Source organism: Vidua macroura, chromosome 1 (assembly GCF_024509145.1).
Source record: "Vidua macroura isolate BioBank_ID:100142 chromosome 1, ASM2450914v1, whole genome shotgun sequence".
NCBI classification, from domain to species: Eukaryota; Metazoa; Chordata; class Aves; order Passeriformes; family Viduidae; genus Vidua; species Vidua macroura.
Window position 1 is genome coordinate 56,010,083 of NC_071571.1, and position 20,961 is coordinate 56,031,043.

A 20,961-nucleotide genomic window follows, 5' to 3' on the forward strand; every position below is an offset into this window, starting at 1 on the left:
CACTCCCCTGGGGAGATAATTTTAATGGCTGATCTCATTGTGAAAAATTTTTGTCCTGTGTTTAATCAGAACCTCTTCAGGAGTAACTTGTATCCATTACCCCATATCTTTCCATGTGCCTCCTTGTAAAATGGGGGTCTCCATCTTCTTTGTAGCCACCCTTTAAATATTGGAACATGGTGATAAGGTCTCTTTTAAGTTTTCTTTGCTCAAGGCTTAACAATGCAGTTCTCTCAGCCCTTTCTTACATGACAGGCTTCCCAGTTGCTTCATCATCCCTATACCCCTTCTCTTGACCCTCTCTAGCCTATCCACTTCTTTTTTTGCATGGGGGGACCAAAACTGAACATTTTATTTCAGCTGTGGCCTGGCAGGTGCTGAGTAGAGTGGAATAATTATTTCTCTTGACCCTCTCTAGCCTATCCACTTCTTTTTTTGCATGGGGGGACCAAAACTGAGCATTTTATTTCAGCTGTGGCCTGGCAGGTGCTGAGTAGAGTGGAATAATTATTTCATTATCTCTGCTGGTGACACCCTTGTTGATGCAGCCCACCATTCTGTTGTTTTCTTCACCAGGGCACCACAGAGTTCACTTGTATTAGCTTGTCGTCCAACAAGACCCTCAGGTCCTTTTCCACAGAGCTGCTCCCCAGTTGGGTTGGTCCCAGCCTGTGTTGTGGTCCTGGATTATGTTTTCCCAGGTGTATGACCTTACATTTGTCCTTGTTGAACTTCATAAGGTTCTTGTAAGCCCACTCTTCCAGCCTATCCAGGTCTACCTGCAGGATGACTCTCCCTTTAGAAGTGTTCCATTTCCCACTTGGTTTGGTATCATCAGCAAACTTCACCAGGGTACACTTAATCCCATCATCCAGATCACTTGTAAAGATATTAAATGGCATTGGGTCCAGTACTGAATGCTGGAGTATCCCGCTTGTGACAGGTTGCTAGTTTGAAAAGAAGCTATTTACCACCACTTGCTGACAGGCTGGGGCCTATCAGCCAGTTCCCCACCTGCTGCATGGGCCACTTGTCTATACTATAATGCATCAGTGTCTTTAGGAGGAAGCTATTGGAAACCATATAAAAAGTCTTGGAGATATCCAGGTAGACAATGTCCACAGCTTGTCCCAACATCAACCGAGCAGGTTACTTTCTCATAGAAAACTGTTAATGTTCTCTTTGGAAAAAATTATTAATCTGCATCCAGCCAGTCTTATCTGAAAGACTAAAAAAGACATGCAAAGAACTGCAAGCCCTGAAAAATCAGTCCTGACACTGAGGTTTGCTCTTGAAAGATTTGCTCTGAGAACCAAGCTGTCTGTAGAACTGCAGTGAGAAGCATTCTTGTGCTCAAGTGGTTTAGTTGGTGCATAGAAGTACCAAGCAAGCAGGGAAAGTTCTAATGAATAGTCACTGGACTCAAGATGCTTAGTTCACTAACTTCTCCTTGGACTATAACTTTTCCATCAAGACTCAAATTCTCCACAATTTATGTTAAAAAAAAACCAATCTAAACAAAATCCAAACTTAATTAAAGAAAGTAAAATAAGAAGCTTTTACAGTCATGATATAATATATGAAAAGTGCAATGTGTCTTGTCTTTTTAAAATTTCTTGTCAATTTTTTTTCTCCAGGGTGACAAAGAAGCAGAACTAGGGCTGCCCTTCTCTCCTCTGTGTGATCGGAAATCTACTATGGTTGCTCAGTCTCAAATAGGTATGTCCCTTTTGGTGCATGCGAAGTAGCATCTTAAAAGAAAAATTTGATCTTCTCAATAGCACTAAGATCCTAGTGATATCATTTGGAATTATGTTAAAGAGAGAAAATAAGGCACAATGGCAGTATTTTTCCCAGATCAACAATTCAAAGAGGAGCCATTAAATTTATGGTGATGGTTCCAACACAGTAGCCAAATTACCTCTGGTGTGTTTGCAGGAATAACTACAGTATCTGCTTATGACACATACCCCACGATTTTGTGATTTGTGAAGACAGGACATACATGAGAATATCATGTGAATGAGTGTCATTGGTGTATATGAAAATGTAATGTCAGTTCCTTTGATAACCTGGACAAAACATTTTATTCCTTTCACCTTTTCCCTCCTGATGCTTTAAACCAACCATTATTTTTCACTGAAGCCAAGCAACTAGCAAACCTTTTTCTGTGCCACCAATTCAGAAAAAGAGATCTTTTTGCAGACTCACCAACAACACTTTCTCTAGCTCTCCTTCAGTTACTGAATGAAAAAGTAGGGGAAGCATGAGGCAACAAGCCTCACAGGGAGTGAAAGAACAAGAGGGGCTAAGTGAAGTAAAACTATTCAGGGGGCTTGGCCCAATGAAGAGAACATGTAAAAGGTGGATTTGTAGGTGGATTTTATACTTTTGAAATAAGTGAAGTAGATAGAAGAACATGTTCCAGCCTCAGCTGGAGAATAGGTAGCCAAATGGAATAAAAAAGGAAAGATAACATGGATGCTGAAACTGAGAGAACTGAAAAAAACAGAAAGACAGAAAATATTAGAGAAAGCAAACAAAAGTTTAAAGCAAGAAATTTCTCTCAAAGAATGAAACAAAGATTTCCCTGAATCTAGGAAACTAGAGATTTATATTTTTGGCTAAGAGCTGTTTCTGTTTAAAATTATTTCATTGTTCCTGTTAAGCAAGCCATTATCTCAGAGACAGCATCCCAGATTTTCGTGGCTTTGGAAATTTAGACAATTCACCTGAGAATCTGAGTTTGAAGAGCCGTATATAAGCCTGGCCTAGTTACCAGGCTTGTAGCATTTACTCCTCTGGAACAGTAACTTACCATAAATTGTGTGTTCTGACAGTAGCTCGGTGGAGGAAAGCAGCAACAAACTTGAAGTGCTACAGTCTCAGCTAAAACTCATGTTGAAGACTCCGGGTCATAGGCTTATTGCTGTAGTGTGGGAGAAGATAAACTCTCCCTCTCTGGTTCTGTGGGGGAAGGTACAGGCAGATACTTTTCTTACATATGTTTTATCAGCTTTCAGATATGTTCCTCACTCCTTACATGGAAGAGGAGTTGTGCCTTCCCCAGGGACCCTCTACATAGGGTTGTGTATGCTTGTGAACCCATTTTCCTGGTCGTCTCCTTTTGGGCTCCTTTGCTCAGAAAGACCAGAAGAGGAAAGAATCTTCTGTTCCTATGCCCCTTGTGTCAAGCCACTGCAAAATTATTATTATATTAAACCATCACAAATACTATTTACCTTAGAGGCACTTGTCAGTAGGCAAAGGCATATACTATTTCATTTGTGCAGTTTAGTAATCCATTGACATTAATAGGCTACTCTTTAGTTTTGCCTTCTACCATTATAAAATTATTAATTTCTCAGTCTGCTGCACATTTTGACAGTGTCTTTCTTTATGTCCCTTTTGTTAAATTGCAACCACCTGTTTTATGGCTATCTGCTGAGATAAGACTTTCAAAGTTGTAGGCTCGATTCTCAGACAAATAATCTCCTTTCATTTATTTATTACCCAATTAATAGTAATTACATTTCTTTGCAGAGGTAAGTTCTTACTGAATTACAAATTGTGCTATTAATATGGTTGGACGGGATGATCTTAAAGGTCCTTTCCAAGCTCAGTGATTCTATGACTGTCATCTGCACCAAGCACTAAGCCATCAATTCTCACAAATTAAAACCTTTGTTCTTAGTGAAATAAAATTGTGCTTTTGGTTCTATCAAGGACACAGCCCAGAAATTGTGTTCTTGTGGCTCAATTTGTAGTTGCTGGTTTGCTGCTGTAAGGTCACTGTAGATGCAACAACAGTGGGCACACATTTTCATTAATTAAAGCTTCTCACAAACACAGATGGAAGGTTTCGGCAGTATGGATTATGAAATTAAGCAATTCAACAGAAAAAGCTCCTCAAAGGAAAGAATGCGTCCAATTAACTCTTAAAACACACTTTATTTCTACCTTTCTACCCATAACTCATCCCTTGTCTGTCCACGTAACCTCTGCACTATGGCTTCCCCCAGCCAGTCACCCTGTGCCACCAACACTGCAGAAAATGGAGTAGATGAAGAAGAAGCTCGGACAATGCCCAAGATCCTCCATCCTGACTCCTATCTACCTCCATACTAAAATCCCAAAACCTAAATTTCTCACCCTGTGACAAACCACACTATTCTCTATTATCTATTTCACACACTTGTGGACTCCAATCCATCCCAAAGTCTTGGAAGCCTTCTCCACAGGCGAAGGTTAAAAGCAGTGCTTCCCTGGGGGTCAGGACCCCTCGGGGCAGGGAGAGAAATATTCCCTGTGCCCTGGGTTCCAACATGGATAGAAGCATGAATTCAGGTGCCTGAACCACACGATCACTTCTTTTGTTGTTCATATATTATCTAGAACCACCAGTACCATAGAAATATATCATGACCTGGTCAGAGAAATTAAAATATTATTAATAAAAAATTAATTGTTAATAATTTTAAAATATCTAAAATTTGTAATAGTAGTAATTGTAACCTGAATTCCAGTGTGCTTTAGGATGGATTAAGGACTTCATTGTTTTCTTGGCTACCTGCAGCACTAAGTAATTTCATAAATGAAGTGCTAAAAGAATTAGGGAAATATGTAAGCTACTCACTTCCACATTTTATTAATGTATCTTGGGTTGGAAATGGAATATGTGGCTGGGGATGTGTATTCTTTTGCCATCTGTTAGAGGTGGGGCAGTTATCTTCCGTTAATTGGGCCACCTGTTAAAACCAGGTGGGGCAGTTTTCTTTATCTCTTTGAAGCACAGCCCATCCTCCCTCTGGAAAATATCTTCTGTTAATGGACCTTTGATCTTACTGCATGACTGATAAAATTACATCATCCCATTGTGAAATGCTCCAGCCAGGGGGAGGAGCCAAGCATTCCTAACTGGATATAATCTGAGATTTGAAACACCAGAGTTAGCCTTTTTCACTGGATTCCCAGAGGAGCAGCTTTCTTTTCCACTGGATTCCTAGAGGAAGACTAGGCCCATCTACACCACCACTGGATCTTCAGAGGAAAACCACACCCTTCTACAGGATCACTGCTTTCAACAGAACCACTGCTATCACTCCAGGAGGACTGCAGCCACCATTTAATCAGACTACAACCCCACCCTGACTGACAGGGTGTCAGGTTGTATTCTGACTCTGTCAGTGTTGTTTTGTATGACTGCATTTTTATTTTACTTTTATTTTTTTTCCCTAATAAAAAATCGTTATTCCTGCTCCCATATCATTGCCTAAGAGCTCCTTAATTTCAAAATTATAATAATTCAGAGGGAGGAGGTTAACATTCTTTATTTCAAGGGAGGCTCCTGCCTTCCTTAGCAGACACCTGTCTTTTCAAACCAAGACATCATGCAATTTAGATTTTCCTTCATCTCATGACCTTATGTCCACAGAGCTCTTCAGTCTGCATTTCCCAATGTTCCGGTCAGACCCATATTAATTTCTGTCAAACTGTATACTGAAGAAGAAAATATTTGGGTCTTTATTTTTTCCTTTTTTTTTTTTTTTTTAATATTAAAAAATGTGGGGAAAGCATCTAGACCTCTTTTATAATCAACAAGAAAAAGCTGGCCAAGCACTGAGGAGAGGGAATTCACAGGAACATACTGATGTTGTAAGTAAGGGAGGTTTATGGTTACTGGTATTATTGTTGTTATAATTATTTTCTTCTTTGAGAGAGTTCTTCTTTGAAGGTGAATTTTATTTTTAAGTTTTATCGAAATGTACTAGGAATTTGACTTCAATATCACACTATTCCTCTTATAAAATAAGTCTTGACAAGTTTATGTTCTGATTTGCCAGGGTTTCTTTCCAATGTTTATATACGTACCTTTTATTGTGTGCTATATTAAGGATCTTGGGTCAGGGATTAATGTATAACTCAGTTTTCCCTTTCTAGTAATTGCCTATCCTTCTTTCAAGGTATAATTTTTTTACTGTCATTTACAGTGCGGTCATCTGTATTCACTGAAGCAGGGACTCCACATAAATCCTCCTCTTGCCTGCTTGACTCTGCTTGTGTTTCTGCTCAGGTTTCATTGATTTCATTGTGGAACCCACCTTTACTGTGCTGACCGACATGACAGAGAAAATTGTGACTCCGCTAATTGATGAAGCTTCCCTCTCTGGCATGTCTGGATTTAGGTGTTCCAGGTGAAAAAACCTTGCACCCTGTCCCTTCAGTCTATGAGCTGCCATTGCAATCAACTGCCCTGATTTCCCCCCTCTTCAGTGTATGTCTTTTTTGTGGCTGAAACACCCATATCTGCATTGTCAACACTGCAGCTCACCTCGTGAGGTGACTTTGTGCAGGGAAAGTTCTGCCTGGAGGAGGTCCAAGAGGGAGGAGGCTGGCATCAGCCTGAGTCATACCTTCTAAGGCAAGGAGCACAAATGGTTGTAGGCATGCAATCAGATGCTCTCTTAGTCACTAATGTCAGAGAGAATGTAATGAGAGTAATTGGGAGTCACTTATTTCTCCATGCCTAGAAGTATGAATGGGATTGAAACACAAATTATATCTGGAAAGAATAAGCACACTTTTGTGACAGTTTTTAGGGTTATGCAAATGTGCAAAGAATCACCACAATTCACCTGGAGTTTAGGTGTAGGAAGTCTTGGACCATTCAACCTGTACTGCTGTTTTAGAGATACTGCTTGTTTACTAGTTTAACTGACAAGGCATGTCTTGGAATTCAAATGCCACATGGCTAGTGCTCCCTACTAAGTAGGGCTGTCAAGTGAGGATTCACTCTTCCAGGTGACTTCTTTGCTCTTGGGCAAACAAAGACCAAACACTAATATCTTTCTATGTCAGTAATCTTGCTGCCTTTGTTAAAATGTTCACAATAAAGCATCAAAAGTCAACTGTAGGATCTGTAACAGAAATCAGTGCCTGAGCCTCAGCTGAAGTCACCAAGCCCTTGACAGAGATTGACCTGTGCCTAATACCTGCCACTGCTGAAATTTAGGAGACTCCTTCTGTGACATATTTGATTTCTAGAATTGTCTGACTCTCCAGTAATATTAAGGGAGTGGAGATACACAAAAAAAAAGTAGTTAAAGCACTTAGTGAGAATGAATGCTGAAAAAACAGACAGGGAAAAGCAGCCCTTTATTTCTAATACTGGCTCAGGTTGTACTCTTTACTTTAACATTGGTTGGCCTGGGGTGGGAGAGATGGGAAGGATAAAGGATTCAAGCTTAGTTTTCCCAAGTGCTGTTATCTGAAATTCAACCATTATTTTTTCTTAGCTGGATTTGACTGTATTGGATGCTGATTTCTTCTGTGTTTTGTGATATTGTGTCCTAGTTTGAATAGCATTAGTCCCTCTGAAGTAAAAAAATCAAGTGTCAAGAGCACTGGGTCCGAAGGAAGTGCCTCACTCAACTGCTCCATACTCACTGTGGACTTCAAATGTTTTAAAGACACCTGGACTGAGGTGGTGCAGCAAAATAGAGAGAAATGGAAAGCACAAGCCACCAAAGGTAACAGCCAGGCTTTTTAGTGAAAAAATAAAATTCTGTTGACCTCTTCTTCAAACTCATCTTCAATCTAACCATTCTCAAACTGTTAGTTTGAAAGAATCCACCTACTGAATTCAACAACCCACTCTGAATTCAGAAAGATATGAATATTGTGACTGATCTGAGCCTCATATTATTCTTATGCTGTGTAAGTGTACATAACAAAGAGAATGTGAATGATAGGAAGAGAAGAAATTTAAAGGGGATTCCCCTAAACCACAGATCAGACTCAGTGGGTACAAAAATAGTTGGAATGGTATTTGTAAATATAGAATTATCAGTTGTTCATTGTTCAGGTTGAAAGGGGGTGGTACTTTTGGAGATGGATGGTAGCTGGCAGATAGTTCAGCGGAGAAGGACAGAATATTCTCTATTCACAGCTGGTTTCATATTTCTGGTGATAACTTGGAAAATTAATTAGGAACTAAGCTGAAAATGTGTGTGATGTCATCAGGAAGGACTGCTAACATTTCAGAAGAATACGAGGGCTGTGTTGGTTGAAGGTTGACCACGGTTCAATACTGTCATGACACTGAAAAAAATCCCAACTAACATCCCACCACCACTGAAAAAAACCCAACAAAGCAAAGCAAAGCAACACTGCCCCATACACACACTAAAAAAACCCTTAAAAGACTTTGCTTCTAAGACCCCTCTGGCATCCTTCTCATCTTTTCAGCAGTAACAAGGCCTTCAGTGTTATTCTGTGCCTAGTTTTCGCCACTGCAGTTGAAAAAAACATACGAACCAGTTGTAGAAAATGCAGAGTACAGGAATGAAAATGATGATAACTTGTTTATAGCTAAGAAAGTGTATAGCTGAAAGCAGTTTTTTGAAGACTACTGCAGCTGCAAAATAAGGAAACTATTTTTTATTCAAATATCCTGGACCATTAAGAGGAGAAACAATTGGCAGGTTATTATACACATTATTGTAATGTCTAATAAGTTAGACATTAGCAAATCTCTATTATTGGAGTTCTTTTGGAAATACTGAAAGCCATCTTTTGAGAATTATTTAGGTATAATTTTCCATCAGCTCAAGGGCATGGATGATTGCACAAGGTGTTGTAGAGCCCTTAGGTGATTTAGACCAGATTTGGAGAAAAAAAAAAAAGGAGGAATATGTCACTGTTTTTTCTTTTCTCCATGGAACTGTGATACAATTTATTTTCTGATCTGAATGGTTGTTGCTCAATCCCTTATTTAATGGAGTTATTTTATTTCATAAAAATGGAAGGAGTTTGATTTTTAATGTAATGTATGGCTGTGACCTTAGGGATTTGGTGTAGTTTTCCAAAGTGCCAGACCAAATTTTTCCTCACCAACTGAAAGACCTGTCTAAAGATCCAGGAAATCATGTATTATTCAAAACAAGTTTTCCTTTGTGACTAAAACTTGCCATTAAGTAAAAACACTTTATAGGCATTCCATGAAGATGAAAACAAAAGCATAATTCAAAATCTATTTCCCAGGGATTTTTTTGTTGTTGTTGTTGTTGGTTGGTTTGTTTTAGTGCTTTTCTTTGTGGTTTTTTTGTTTGTTGGGTTTTTTTTTTTTGGTGTGTGTGTGTGTGTGTGTTTTGGGTTTTTGTTTTTTTTTTTTTTTTTTTTTTTTTTGCTGGCTTTTGTTTTGTTGTGGGTTTTTTTTTTTGGTTGGTTTTGTTTGTTTTGTTTTATTTAATATCTAGCAGTTCCTTATGGACCAAATTAAAGCTAACCAAAAAAGCAAAGCATGTAACATGTTCAGTGTCATGGGATATAGGAGTGTTGAGTGAATGAAGTTGCAATACAGGTAACTCATTTTAAGAATTTAATTTCAACATGTACCATATATATTTTCTTGACTAAGCATAAACTGCATAAAAATCCTATGTGCAAGACAAATGTCCCTGTGAGGGACTTTTACATAATTTCTCTTTCTAGATACATATAGCAGTACAAGCATGCATATTTTTCTCAATCCTGAAAGAGTTATACAAACATGCAGCCCAGCAATACCTTTGTATGGGCTAAGGACTAAGGAACTGGTTTTAGACTCCAGACTACTTGCATCAGTATCTTTGCTTAGCTGCTATTTTCTCTTGACTTGCAGCAAGTTTCTGCATCACCCTCCTTGCCTGTCTTTTAGCAAGGCCTACCATACAGCAGGGGCTTAAATTGCTGACCCTTGACAAACTGGCATCTTGCAGTCAAGATGCATTGCCAATAAAAACAATTATTATTGAGAGAATACAGAAACATTTACTGTTTGTTGACAGTAAATAGAAATTTGGGATCAGAAAGGAAGGAACCTATTAGTGCTATTTTTGTTGCTAATGCTATAATAAATTATCTGTAAAATACTCTATTCCCTTTGGTAATGGCATTGTCCCTAGAAGCCTCAGTGAGCTGTTTTTACCCTGAATATGATATTTATAATTCTCATACTGTGTGAGAAAAGTGAGATCATTACTGATTGGGTTGGTTTTTTTGGATTTTTTTTTTTTTTTTTTTTTTTTTTTTCCCTAAATGGTCATCATTTAGGCAAACAAAAAACAAAGGAACTGATAAAACAAACACTCTAATGTACAAAGCTCCATTTAGATAAAGTATTTTCTGACACTACTTTTGACAAGAGACACTTATCCAATGGTGTTGTAGCAAGCCCAATTCTCCTGAGACAAAGTTCTTTCCAGTGGTTCAGGTGCAGAATAAAGCTTTTTTTTTTCAGATGCCCAAATGAAAGGAACACTTCTGTATGCCATGAGACCCTGAAATTAGCTCAGTTGTTTAGAGCATGGGCTTGACCTCTGTATGGCTCATTCACTTAAGAGTTGCATTCTATGGATCCCTTCCAACTCAGAATATTCTGTGAAATCTGTGAGACTAGCTACAGCCTTCAGTAGCTAGTATCTCTTTTTGCCATTCAAGAATTTTGAGTTCACCTTTTCAAAGTGAAGTTTAAATGGTAAGAAAATGACATATGCATAAAATACATTTAGGACAACCGGGGGGTTGTTTTCGGAATATTTTGGTAAATGTCCTCTTTTGTTCTTTTTCCGTTGTCAAATCAGTTCCTATATTTATCTAAGTAAATTTGTTTGCATGTGAAAAGCTGAAGTAGATTTAGATACATGAGTTGTTCTTGTCAAATTGACTGATAGTTGTGATATCTTTCCTTGCTTGGCTTCTCTCTTTGCTGAGGATGCAGAAGAAAAGGCTAAGAAAGCAGCAGAGGGAAATGCTTATCAGGGAACAGATGAAAAGGAAAGAGATGAACAGGATGGGAAGCCAGGTGAAGATGTCACAGAAGCAAAGACAGAAAAGAGCAAAGAACCAAATCCTGGGGAAAGCAAAAGGACACATTCCAGCAAGAATCCTGTAAATGGCACTTGGCAAAGTGGTATGAGCAAACACGAAGCCTATCAAGGGAAAAACGCAGCTAGGACAGATAAGAAAATGGATCATCATCATACTCTGGGAGAAGAGAAACAGCATGTCCAGAATGGTGAGTTCCCTTCTTCTACTGAATCAGAAATCTGGCCCTAAAACTAGTAACTCACCTTAGTGATAGGGGAGCCTGATGTCCTGAAAAAGCATTCCTGTGCCCAGAGTCTCTTCCTGAACATAGTGTAGTCACCTACATATGGGAATCAGGTACTGAATTAAATTCCAAGTAGTGTTCTTCTGTAGATGGGGTTCACTATCCCAGCTTGAAAAAAAAGAAAAAATTAGTTTTTTCATGGAACTGAAATAGCCTCTTATGATACAGAGCATGGAAAGATGAAACAAATAACCTGCTTCAATGAACATTGTCATTGCTTGAGTAACTGACGGGAGAAACCAAAGTTGACTTCTAAACTCATTTTAAACCAAATTAAATGCATCTTTGATTTGAGCCTCAGATCGAAATGTTTTGGAACAGAGAAATTTTCTCCACTCTTTTTTAAGGAATTATTCTATCTATCCTTCCTTTGTTCAGTTTATTTTTTAAAAAGGACAACCACTAGCCTTTATTTTTTGAGGATTTTTTTAACAGAAATTTTATTCCACTTTTTTAACTTGCTGTGTAACTGAGTTAAAATAAGAATACCATTCTGCACCCAAAAAAAGTGGAAAAAATGTATGAAAATTCCATTAAACATTAAAAAAACTTATTAAACCAAACAGAGGAGATCACTTGTCTCTTGGCCATTACACTGTCCTTTCCTGCACAGGTCATGCTCCCTGGAGCCAATATCAAAAAATGGTATTACATCCACATGTGTCTTGTCACAAACTAGGCTAGTATCATGCAGTCCAAAAGTAGTGGAAAAACCACTTAGGAGCCTCCTCTTAGACTGACTGAATGGGCATTTTGGCTTTGAAAGTCCAGACTCAAGCAGTGAGTTTAGATGGCAGGATACACAGAAATTCTATTTAAAACATTCCTGACATCATTCTTAGGGTTGCTGTCCTTTCCCAGTAATTCCTTTGTAATTAGGGGTTTTTTTTAGAATGGAAGGGTTGTCGGAATCAAAGCTATCATTCTCTCTAATGTATGGGATTTTTCTTCAGAGGATGTTGCATGTGTGAACATCAATGGGCCCTGTCCTGGCTTGTAAGATAAGCATATATTCTATTTGCCATCTGTTGGAGGTGGGGCAGGTATCTTCTGTTGGGCAGTTTTCTTATCTCTTCCAAGAACAATGTCTCCCTCCGGGGAGATATCTTCTGTTAATGTGCCATTGAATGGCTCACTGCATGACTGATAAAGTTACATCATCCCATTGTAAGATCCTCCACCCAGAGGGAGGAGCCAAGCATAAAATGAGGAACCTGCATAAAATCAACATTTCTTGAGACAGCAGCTCAGCCTCTTCACTGGATTCCCAGAGGAAGACCAGGCCCATCTACTCTATCACCAGACCTTCAGAGAAAACTACACCCTTCTACTGGACCATTGCTTCAACAGCATTTCATCTGCCACTCCAGGAGCAGGAGGAGCAGCTACCATTTAACTGGACTATCACTAACACCCTGACTCCTCAGGGTGTCAGGTTTCTGACTCTATCAGTAGTTTTGTTTGTACTAATTACATTTTTTTTTTTTAATTTAGTTTTTTTCCTAGTAAAGAACTGTTATTCCCATTCCTGTATCTTTGCCTGAGAGCCTTTTTATTTTGAAATTGTGGTAATTTGGAGAGAGGGGGTTTACCTTTTCCATTTCATGGGAGGCCCTTGCCTTCCTTCACAGACTCCTGTCTTTTCAAACCAAGACAGGCCCCTCAGGAAGACAAAAAGGTCAGGGACATACAAAATGCAAGTTAGACTGCACCAGACTTTTCTTCTGCAATCTTTTGTTTTGCATGCTTCTAAGAATATGGGAACTAAGTGTGCTCTAGTGAATTTGCTAGTACTTTTTTTGGCATTGTGTTTCTGCTGCAGGTGTCAAAAGTGTTCTGAAAGGAATTATTATGAGTTCTGAAAATTAGTGTCTTCCTCAGGAAAATAAATTCTGCTCTTTTATTTATGGGATAAGGCCTTTATGAGGAACAATCACTGCAGAGTCTCTGGAGACTGATGAAATCTTAACATTCATATCTCTAGATTTACCAAAGCTTCCTTTATGCCTCTATGTTAAAATCTCATCTAATGTATTTGTCTTATTATTTCTCTGCCTCTGTAATCCCTTTCAAAAATATCATTACGATCATTATTCTGCTCTGCTGCTGGCAGTATGACAGGGTAGATATCACATTACTTAAAAGTCTCCTTTTCATATATTCACAGAAAGTTCAGAAAATGTGTTATCAGGTGAGTTTAAAGTCTCTCTGTCATACACTGCCCTGTGCTTTCTCTGAGAGATCAAACTCTGAAACAGTGCATGTGTATATGTTCAGCATTTTTTCCGGCACACACTTAGGGTCAAGCAACTTGATTATGCAATGGTCAAAAAAGCTTTGTTAGCTCATCATTACCATCAGCTGTATGATGGTGGAGGAAATGCAAGAATACTTTTGTGCTTTGCTCTGTACATATTTGTTTCAGTTGCTGAAGACTGCGCCCTTTGTTTTTAAGACCACCTTAATCAAACAGACACCTAAACCCTGTTGGATTTGCTCATAACCTCTCTGTACAAAGATCCCAAGTCAGTGTCAGTGTGATCAGCTGAGGAGGGTGTTGCTTGTCCTGTATCATCTTGCATTAATTTTTTTTCACCCACACAGTGAGCTTATGAAGATAAACATGAAAAAATTTGAATAAAAACTGAACAGAACATGCTTTAGTTCCATCTTGTTAAATATTTTAGGGTTTGAAAACCATTCCTCTTTTATACTATGCTGAAACTTAATTAGAGAGAGAGATCGATCCACTACTGTCCAGAAATAATGAATATGTTAATGATTAAGGCACCTTGTGGAAAAGGGAGACTTCATTTCTCTACACTTTTTCTTTTTTTGAGCTGTTCCAAAAATAAATATCCACTGCCCATGAGTATTTGGAAGGCAGATCATGTCCTCTTTAACACTTAATACCTTTAATCTTGATCCAAAGGCTGGAAGTTATTGTACCAAAAATAGTAATACAAATGGAATAAACATCAGTGTAATACAGCCTCACATTTATAAAATTCTGAAGTGAGACTTTTACAGCTTTTTCTGTTGAGGTGCGCATCACAAAAGGAAAAAGACCTTTCTTGCTGTTTGGATACTGCAGCTAAAATAGCTCTGTTCTGCTACAGCTTTCCATTTAAATTTTTATTTGATCTAGCATTCAGCATTCTCATTCAATGAAGGGATGGTCTGGTAAGGTCTGATGTGCTTTGCTGTATGGCTAATAGAGGACCGAAAAAACAGTCACTCTTGGTTGACATGCCTGGCTTCATAAAATACACTCTACCTTAAGTTGCTATTTTCATTCTGCATGAACCATTGCTCTACCAAAGGCCTTGATTTTTTTGTTTGCTACATAAACTCTAAAGGCAATGATCAGTGCTAGGATGACTGTTCCCTGATACCAACATAAATGAATCTGTGGATAAAGGAATCTGGTAAGAGAAAATAAGGCAAAATTACATAGGCGTGTTTAGGGTATCTAAGATGGTTCTTTAAAACAGACACTTATGATGAAACCTTGCAGGATCTTGTTTTTTTGGAAAGCATTAATGTTTCAGACTCTGAAATGAACTTATGATCAAGTTTTTAATGGCCAACATAGAATCAGAGGCATTGTGAGTTTGCATATAACTTTAAAAGGTTTTGATAATTAGAAGAAATTTATAAGTAGATTTTAAAACTTGCTTATCTGTAGGGGTTGGATAATTTTTTTCTAGTGCTTTGTTCTATGGAAATGTGTTCATTAAGCTCTTTTTGAACTCAGACCTCTTAAGGAACAACATCTCCTTTGGGTGTTGCAATTTCATTGAGTTACAAGCATTAAAATGCACTCTGCATGCATTAAAATGCTTATAATGTTTATTATTTTTTCTTATTGCTTCTTTCTAGGTGAATTAAAGGAAGACAACAAACTGGACAGAAAAGATAAGTGTAGCATGGGGGATGAATCAAAGAAAACAGATGGTAAGGACATTTTATTGCATTTTTGGCACCCATTTTTATATGCAATCTATTGTTTCCTAAATATCTCCAGATTATTCTGAAACAAAAAAAAAATTGTATGGTAACCAGAAACAACAGAAATACTCATTAGATTTGAAAAAAGCCATTGAAGCATTCTGAAGGAAAATCATTCCTTTCATATAATGCCTAGTACCACTTAGTTCCACTGGTAAGCCTTATCCATCAAATTTTGTGCAGAGCCTGAAAGAAAAAACCTGGATTATTAGAGTTGCAGATTTGTGAGATTCTATCCTTCTGACTTTCTTCTAGCTGTATTCTTCTGTCTGTAAGAACAGGACACATTGGACATGAAGAAAACAAACTGAAAAAAAATTCTGCACAAGAGATTCTATTAAGGATAATGTAACATTTTTAAACTGTAGCAATCCCAAGCCATAGGATGCCTTCATGGGCATCTGGAAATAATTTCAAGTGAATTTGAGCCTAGTGTAGAGGTCCACAGACATTTTAGCAGCCTCAGTTTGGAAAAACATCTCTAAGTTCTGCAGTGTGTTTACACTTTTGCACTTCCTCATCTGTGTACCACAGGCCTATGATATGGTACCTGAACCCACTTTGCTTCAAAGAAAATTGCTGAATTATTAGGTAGCAAAATAAATGCGAACAAATTTTCTAGCATCTTCTTTGTGCATGTATCAGTGAAACTCACTGAAATGTAACTATTCCTAAATATAAATAATACAGCGCTTTGTTTTGATGGTCAAAACCATCAAATTTATTTAAATTCCTACTTGCTCTAGCAAAGTGGTAAATAAGAAGAAAATATAATACCTCAACTAAACACCTAGAAAATTTTATCTAGAAGCATGTACAAATTTCAGACACATAATTACATACTTTTTCTTAAGAGGCCCCTTAGTAATAATTGTTTAGAAAAAATCAGTTCTTTTAAGAGGTCATGTTACTTATATACTTGAGTTAAATATCTGTCAGGAAAAACTGTCTTGAACAAGTACCAATCACAGCTCTTACTGCAGTCATGCAGAAACCAAGCCTAAATACTGAAATAACATGTGACTCTTCAGATTTTCAGGAGTATGTGCAGTTCCGTAGGTAACTACCAAGACTCCAGAAAGATTAAGGGGCAGAATGACTTCTCTCCCTACTCTGATGGATGGTGGCTGGAAGGCTGCTTCCAGTTGTGCTGGAAGGCTGCTTCCTTGCAGGGCCAGGTGAATGCAGAAACACTGGGGCTTTTTTAGGAGGAATCAAGAGCACCAGCTCAGCCAAGAGAGTAGACTCATGACTCTAACTTTGAGGAAAAGGTTACATTTGAAGGCCTTCACTCTCAAGGTCTTAGAAAGATTAGGGCCATATATTTATTTGGGCTTGAGGACCAAGAAATTAATGTTCATAGTAACTTGAAGACTGAAGATTGAGGATGTGAATTTGATTCTTTGCAAGTTGCTTATCTTTGGTGTTATTTATATTTGTTATCTATTGTCCTGTAGGAGATAGCTAAGTTAATCTCTTTAGGGAAAAGACTGGTACCATGGAACCAATTGATTACAGTGAATAAGCAATTCTAACCATGCAAAAACAATTTGTAGGCAGACTGCTTCTCATTCAGACAGTGTAGAGGAAGATTATAGCTAATTATCTGATTGATAAAAGTCAGAAAAAAATACAGTAAATTATGCACCTTAGAAAGAAAAACACTGGAATGGTGTTTCAGCTTTGCCAAATACTGCACAACCTGTTCTATCCATTACCCACTCCAGAGTGAATCTCCTCACCAGCCACGTGAGGGGTGTGGAGAAAGGAACATTATCCATGGATAATACATAGCTGTTTGGAGACTACTAAAATGTTTACTTCTCTTGTGCCAGTGCATGGTCTTTCACACGTCACATACTGGAAAAAGGATTAAAGAATTAGACAGATTGAAATTATGGCTATAATGTGCTCACCACATGTAAATTGCTGGTGGGTGAAACTCAGCCTGGACTTTTTTCAGGGTCAAGGGTACATGGGCTTTAAAACCTCTGTTCTGTTCTTGGGTTTACAACCTCTGTTCAGTATGTAGCTGGGGAGTATTTGTATTAAACAGGCCCATTTGTGTATGTTTAAAATAAGAGCTTTAGCTTTCTCACCACTACTCTTTTGCATCAGCTGAAGTCCTGAACCCAACTGACAACACTCTGTCCTACTGCACAGGCATCCTGCGCCCAGAAAAGAAAGCTGCAGACAGTATTTTGCATAAATCTTTGTAGGAAATGTATCCAAGTTGCTTTTCAAATTATATACAAAGGAAGCTATTGTAATATCTATTTATAGGCATATATACAGGCCAAAATAATTCTAAAATTTTGTCCCTCTACTACATGGGGAACCTAGTGACTAGAGAGACATAGAATAGCTAGTCATGTTGACACAAAGATGTTGCAACTATATGTCTACCCTGTAGTCACAGGTGTGAAGTGTAGTTTCTGAGTCAGTTACCTTGAAGCTACAAAAAAATACTCAAGAATAAGGATCAGTCTCACTGAGAGTGTGAGGAACTATGTGTCTAGCCAGACCTTTGTATGACTAATTCTATCCATACCAAAGCCAACTGGAGTAAAGCTAGTTTGAGGATGACTATGTAAGTTGCAGTCATATCTTGGATTTCAGACTTAACTGCTCCAAAATCCTGTGTAAGTCTCTTGAATATAGACTAGTCTTCTTCTCATGTTAATCTGATTTTCATATTATTGTTGTTGTTTGGTTTTTGTTTTTTTGGGGGTTTGTTTGTTTGTTTGTTTGTTTTGGTTTTTTTTTTTGTTTGTTTGTTTCTGTGGGAGATACTGCTTGTTACTCACTACTGACCTTTTTCTCAGTTTCAAGAAAATAAATATGGGGATGCCGTTTCACAAATAAAGATACATACCTGTCAGAGACATCATCAGCACAAGTGTTTCCTGTGGGATAGAACATTGTTAAACCATTTTGGAAAACTGAATTTTCTCATGTGAATTCATTGCTTGGCAAGTCTTTAAATGGAAAATTATAAGCATAATTTTTCTTTACATTCCATCTTTCTTTTTTTTTTAATAATTTTTTTTATAATAAAACTAACAGCAAATGAAAAAATTATTCTTCCCCATTACAGACTTGATATAAGGAAGACATTTTTTGCAGTAATGGTGGCAAAGCACTGGAACGTTATGTCCATTGAGGTGGTAGAATCCTCTTTCCTGGAAACATTCAAGGTCAGGTTGAACAGGGCTCTGAGCAACCTGATTTAGTTGTAGATGTCCCTGCTCATCATTGTGGCATTGGGCTATATGGCCTTTAAAGGTCCCTTTTCAGCCCAAACTATTCTGATTGTATGATCTTATGACTAACACTTTCACAGGTTATTTCTACCACGTCCTCATTTTTTTTTTCTCACTCGGAAAAGATTCTGCAATGTTAATGCAAAGTTTTCAGTGTTACTTCTTGTTTTGGGGAAAACACAGTCGATTCAATCAAATATTACTCTCTCAGACACCAACTGTAGATGAATAAAAAGTTCCCCTTTTGTGTGTTTGTCCTAGGAACTTATCACTCTAGTGGCAATGTACATGTTTTAGCATACAGGATATTTGCATCTTCAACAGCTAATACATACAGTGAAAGCCTAATGTACTCTATCTAATGAGCAGTACTGCTACCTCATGGTCAAATCAAAACGTGTTTTGACAGATCTGCTTCACTACTGCATTCTTCTATGCAGTGCAACACACTAGAATAGAATATAGTCACTATAATATAATGTAATATAATACTACATGTATATTTTTTAATATATGGACTATATTTCAGAGATGGAGGTTTTAGCTTTATTTATTTTGATTTTTTAAGATATATTGTTGCTTATCAGTAGTTAAAAACTTTTCCTTTGAGTTCTGTACATTGCCCATGCCAACACGTAGAGCTACCTTTCAGTCTTAATTTTTCTTGATAATGATTTCTTGATCAGGAAGTGAAAATTTCCCTGATTATTAAGTTAAAGCCTTCATTTCTTTCTGTTCCAGTTGTCCCAAAAATCAAGTGGCAGAGTAGCTGGCACAGAATGTTATCTGACAATGCCTTTGGTATAGGAAAAGGTGGTGAGAAGACACCATGATAAGGGCTCTACAATTATTCAGAGAGAGTTGAATTAACAGGAATCTTCCCAGCTTCATTCCTCAGAACTTTTCAACCATTTAATATTGCCTGTCTTTGCAGCCTTCTGCAAGATACAATTTTTGTATGTGTCAATCTTGCCAAGACCACTCCATAGCAATGAACGCTAAGTAGACGTCTGATGAAATCCTACTCATGTAATATTCATTATTCTGATGATGTTTTAAAACAGGTTACTCAAACATATAAATAAAGAGCATTTGTCTATGTCTCTTTGAGAGAGGTAAAAAGGTAAATTACAGGTCATATAAATAATTTCTAATTCTGCTTTGAAAGATAAACTGATCTCTCCATTATTGTCAGAAGCAAAAAATCCATTTCATTTTATAAGGCAAACACATTGTATTTGTCCTTGCTGCTTAATAGTGCTCTGCATGTTACGTGTCATAATCCAGCAAGACAGGCAAATTGGAGTGACTGTAGTCTACTTACTAAAGACAATTTCCTTCCTTTTCTCACTTCTTTTTTATGGCCTGTTACTTGAATTACATTAGCAGCTATGGCCTCAAGTTACAAATCAGAAAGACTTGTTAGCTTCTGAAAAAACTTGTTTGAAACATAAAGGCATTTTGCCTTCCCAAAAGACGTATTTCACTGTAATCTATCTCTGCTGAATAATTGTTCCATAGTATTGCAGTATAGGATAACTGGGGGTGGGTAGAATAGCTTCTGTGCTTTTTAAAGTCCTTTTTGTGCTTTTTTGAAAGAAAAAGTTTGTCTAATTTAGCAAGTGGCACCCGAAGCAAGCTGGAATTTGCATAGAGGAATGCATTCTGAAGATTTTATGCTGTTTTAATAGCAGATAAATATGATCTTGGACGCTAAATGCAAAATACATTGTTAGATCTAGACAGGGCAAAAATACATCACCATGGTATACATGCTTGGTGAGAATATAGGGAATATGTAGAAAGGTATCTTTTATAATTATGCAGATGATTTTGCAACATGTCAGTTTTGTGTGCATTTGTAAGTCTTATGGAAAACACCTGGTTTTCCTTTGAGACTTTCATGTGTCTCTTATTTAGCCTGCTTTTTATTATTCATAGGAGCCTAGATACACGGTCGTTAGGATGCTGGATTGCTTTTTGATTCTACTTTACATGACAAGCTGAAAAATTGGGAATTCCATTTGTCTTGATTTAGGTGAATATTTGGAATATTCAGGTGCCTGGTGAAAAAAATCATCACTGGAGGCAACGTAACTAGGGTTTTTTGAGTAGTTACCTGTATGGGGATCATTTTTCCATGTTACGTCTGGTCCTTTAGCTCAGCGATGGCATATGGTTGCATTGCTTCTCAGGGATAACGTTCATTGTCCTAGAGACATGGAGCAATGTGTAACTTATACAATGCATTGCAGAAATTGTTCCTTGATTTTGCACCATAAATTAATTTATTGCACCAGACAGGGAATACAGCTGTGATGTTGCTTCTGTTATAGTCCTTATCCCATTAAGGAAAATTTGCCTATGCAATGATGCATAGAAATTTTCCACTTCAGCAAGAAGAAAGTCCTCCTTGCTCCCAGCTGAAAGAATTATGTTCACTACAGTGACAATCAGGCTTCTTTTTCTTGATGCAATACTTAGTCCTGAAAGAGAAACAAGATCATGTCTTCTCATGAGAAGGAAGAATATGAA

General features: G+C 37.6%; 1 protein-coding gene across 1 annotated transcript in view; it reads left to right on the forward strand.

The window, feature by feature from the left end:
• Positions 1 to 20,961, forward strand: part of LOC128805229 (dual specificity calcium/calmodulin-dependent 3',5'-cyclic nucleotide phosphodiesterase 1A-like) — a 360,529-nt gene that overhangs the window by 289,504 nt on the left and 50,064 nt on the right. Inside the window, 5 exon segments of the mRNA XM_053973819.1 lie at positions 1,638 to 1,719; positions 6,074 to 6,194; positions 7,354 to 7,529; positions 10,760 to 11,056; positions 15,035 to 15,109. Of these exon segments, the coding sequence (XP_053829794.1) occupies positions 1,638 to 1,719; positions 6,074 to 6,194; positions 7,354 to 7,529; positions 10,760 to 11,056; positions 15,035 to 15,109 (751 nt within the window).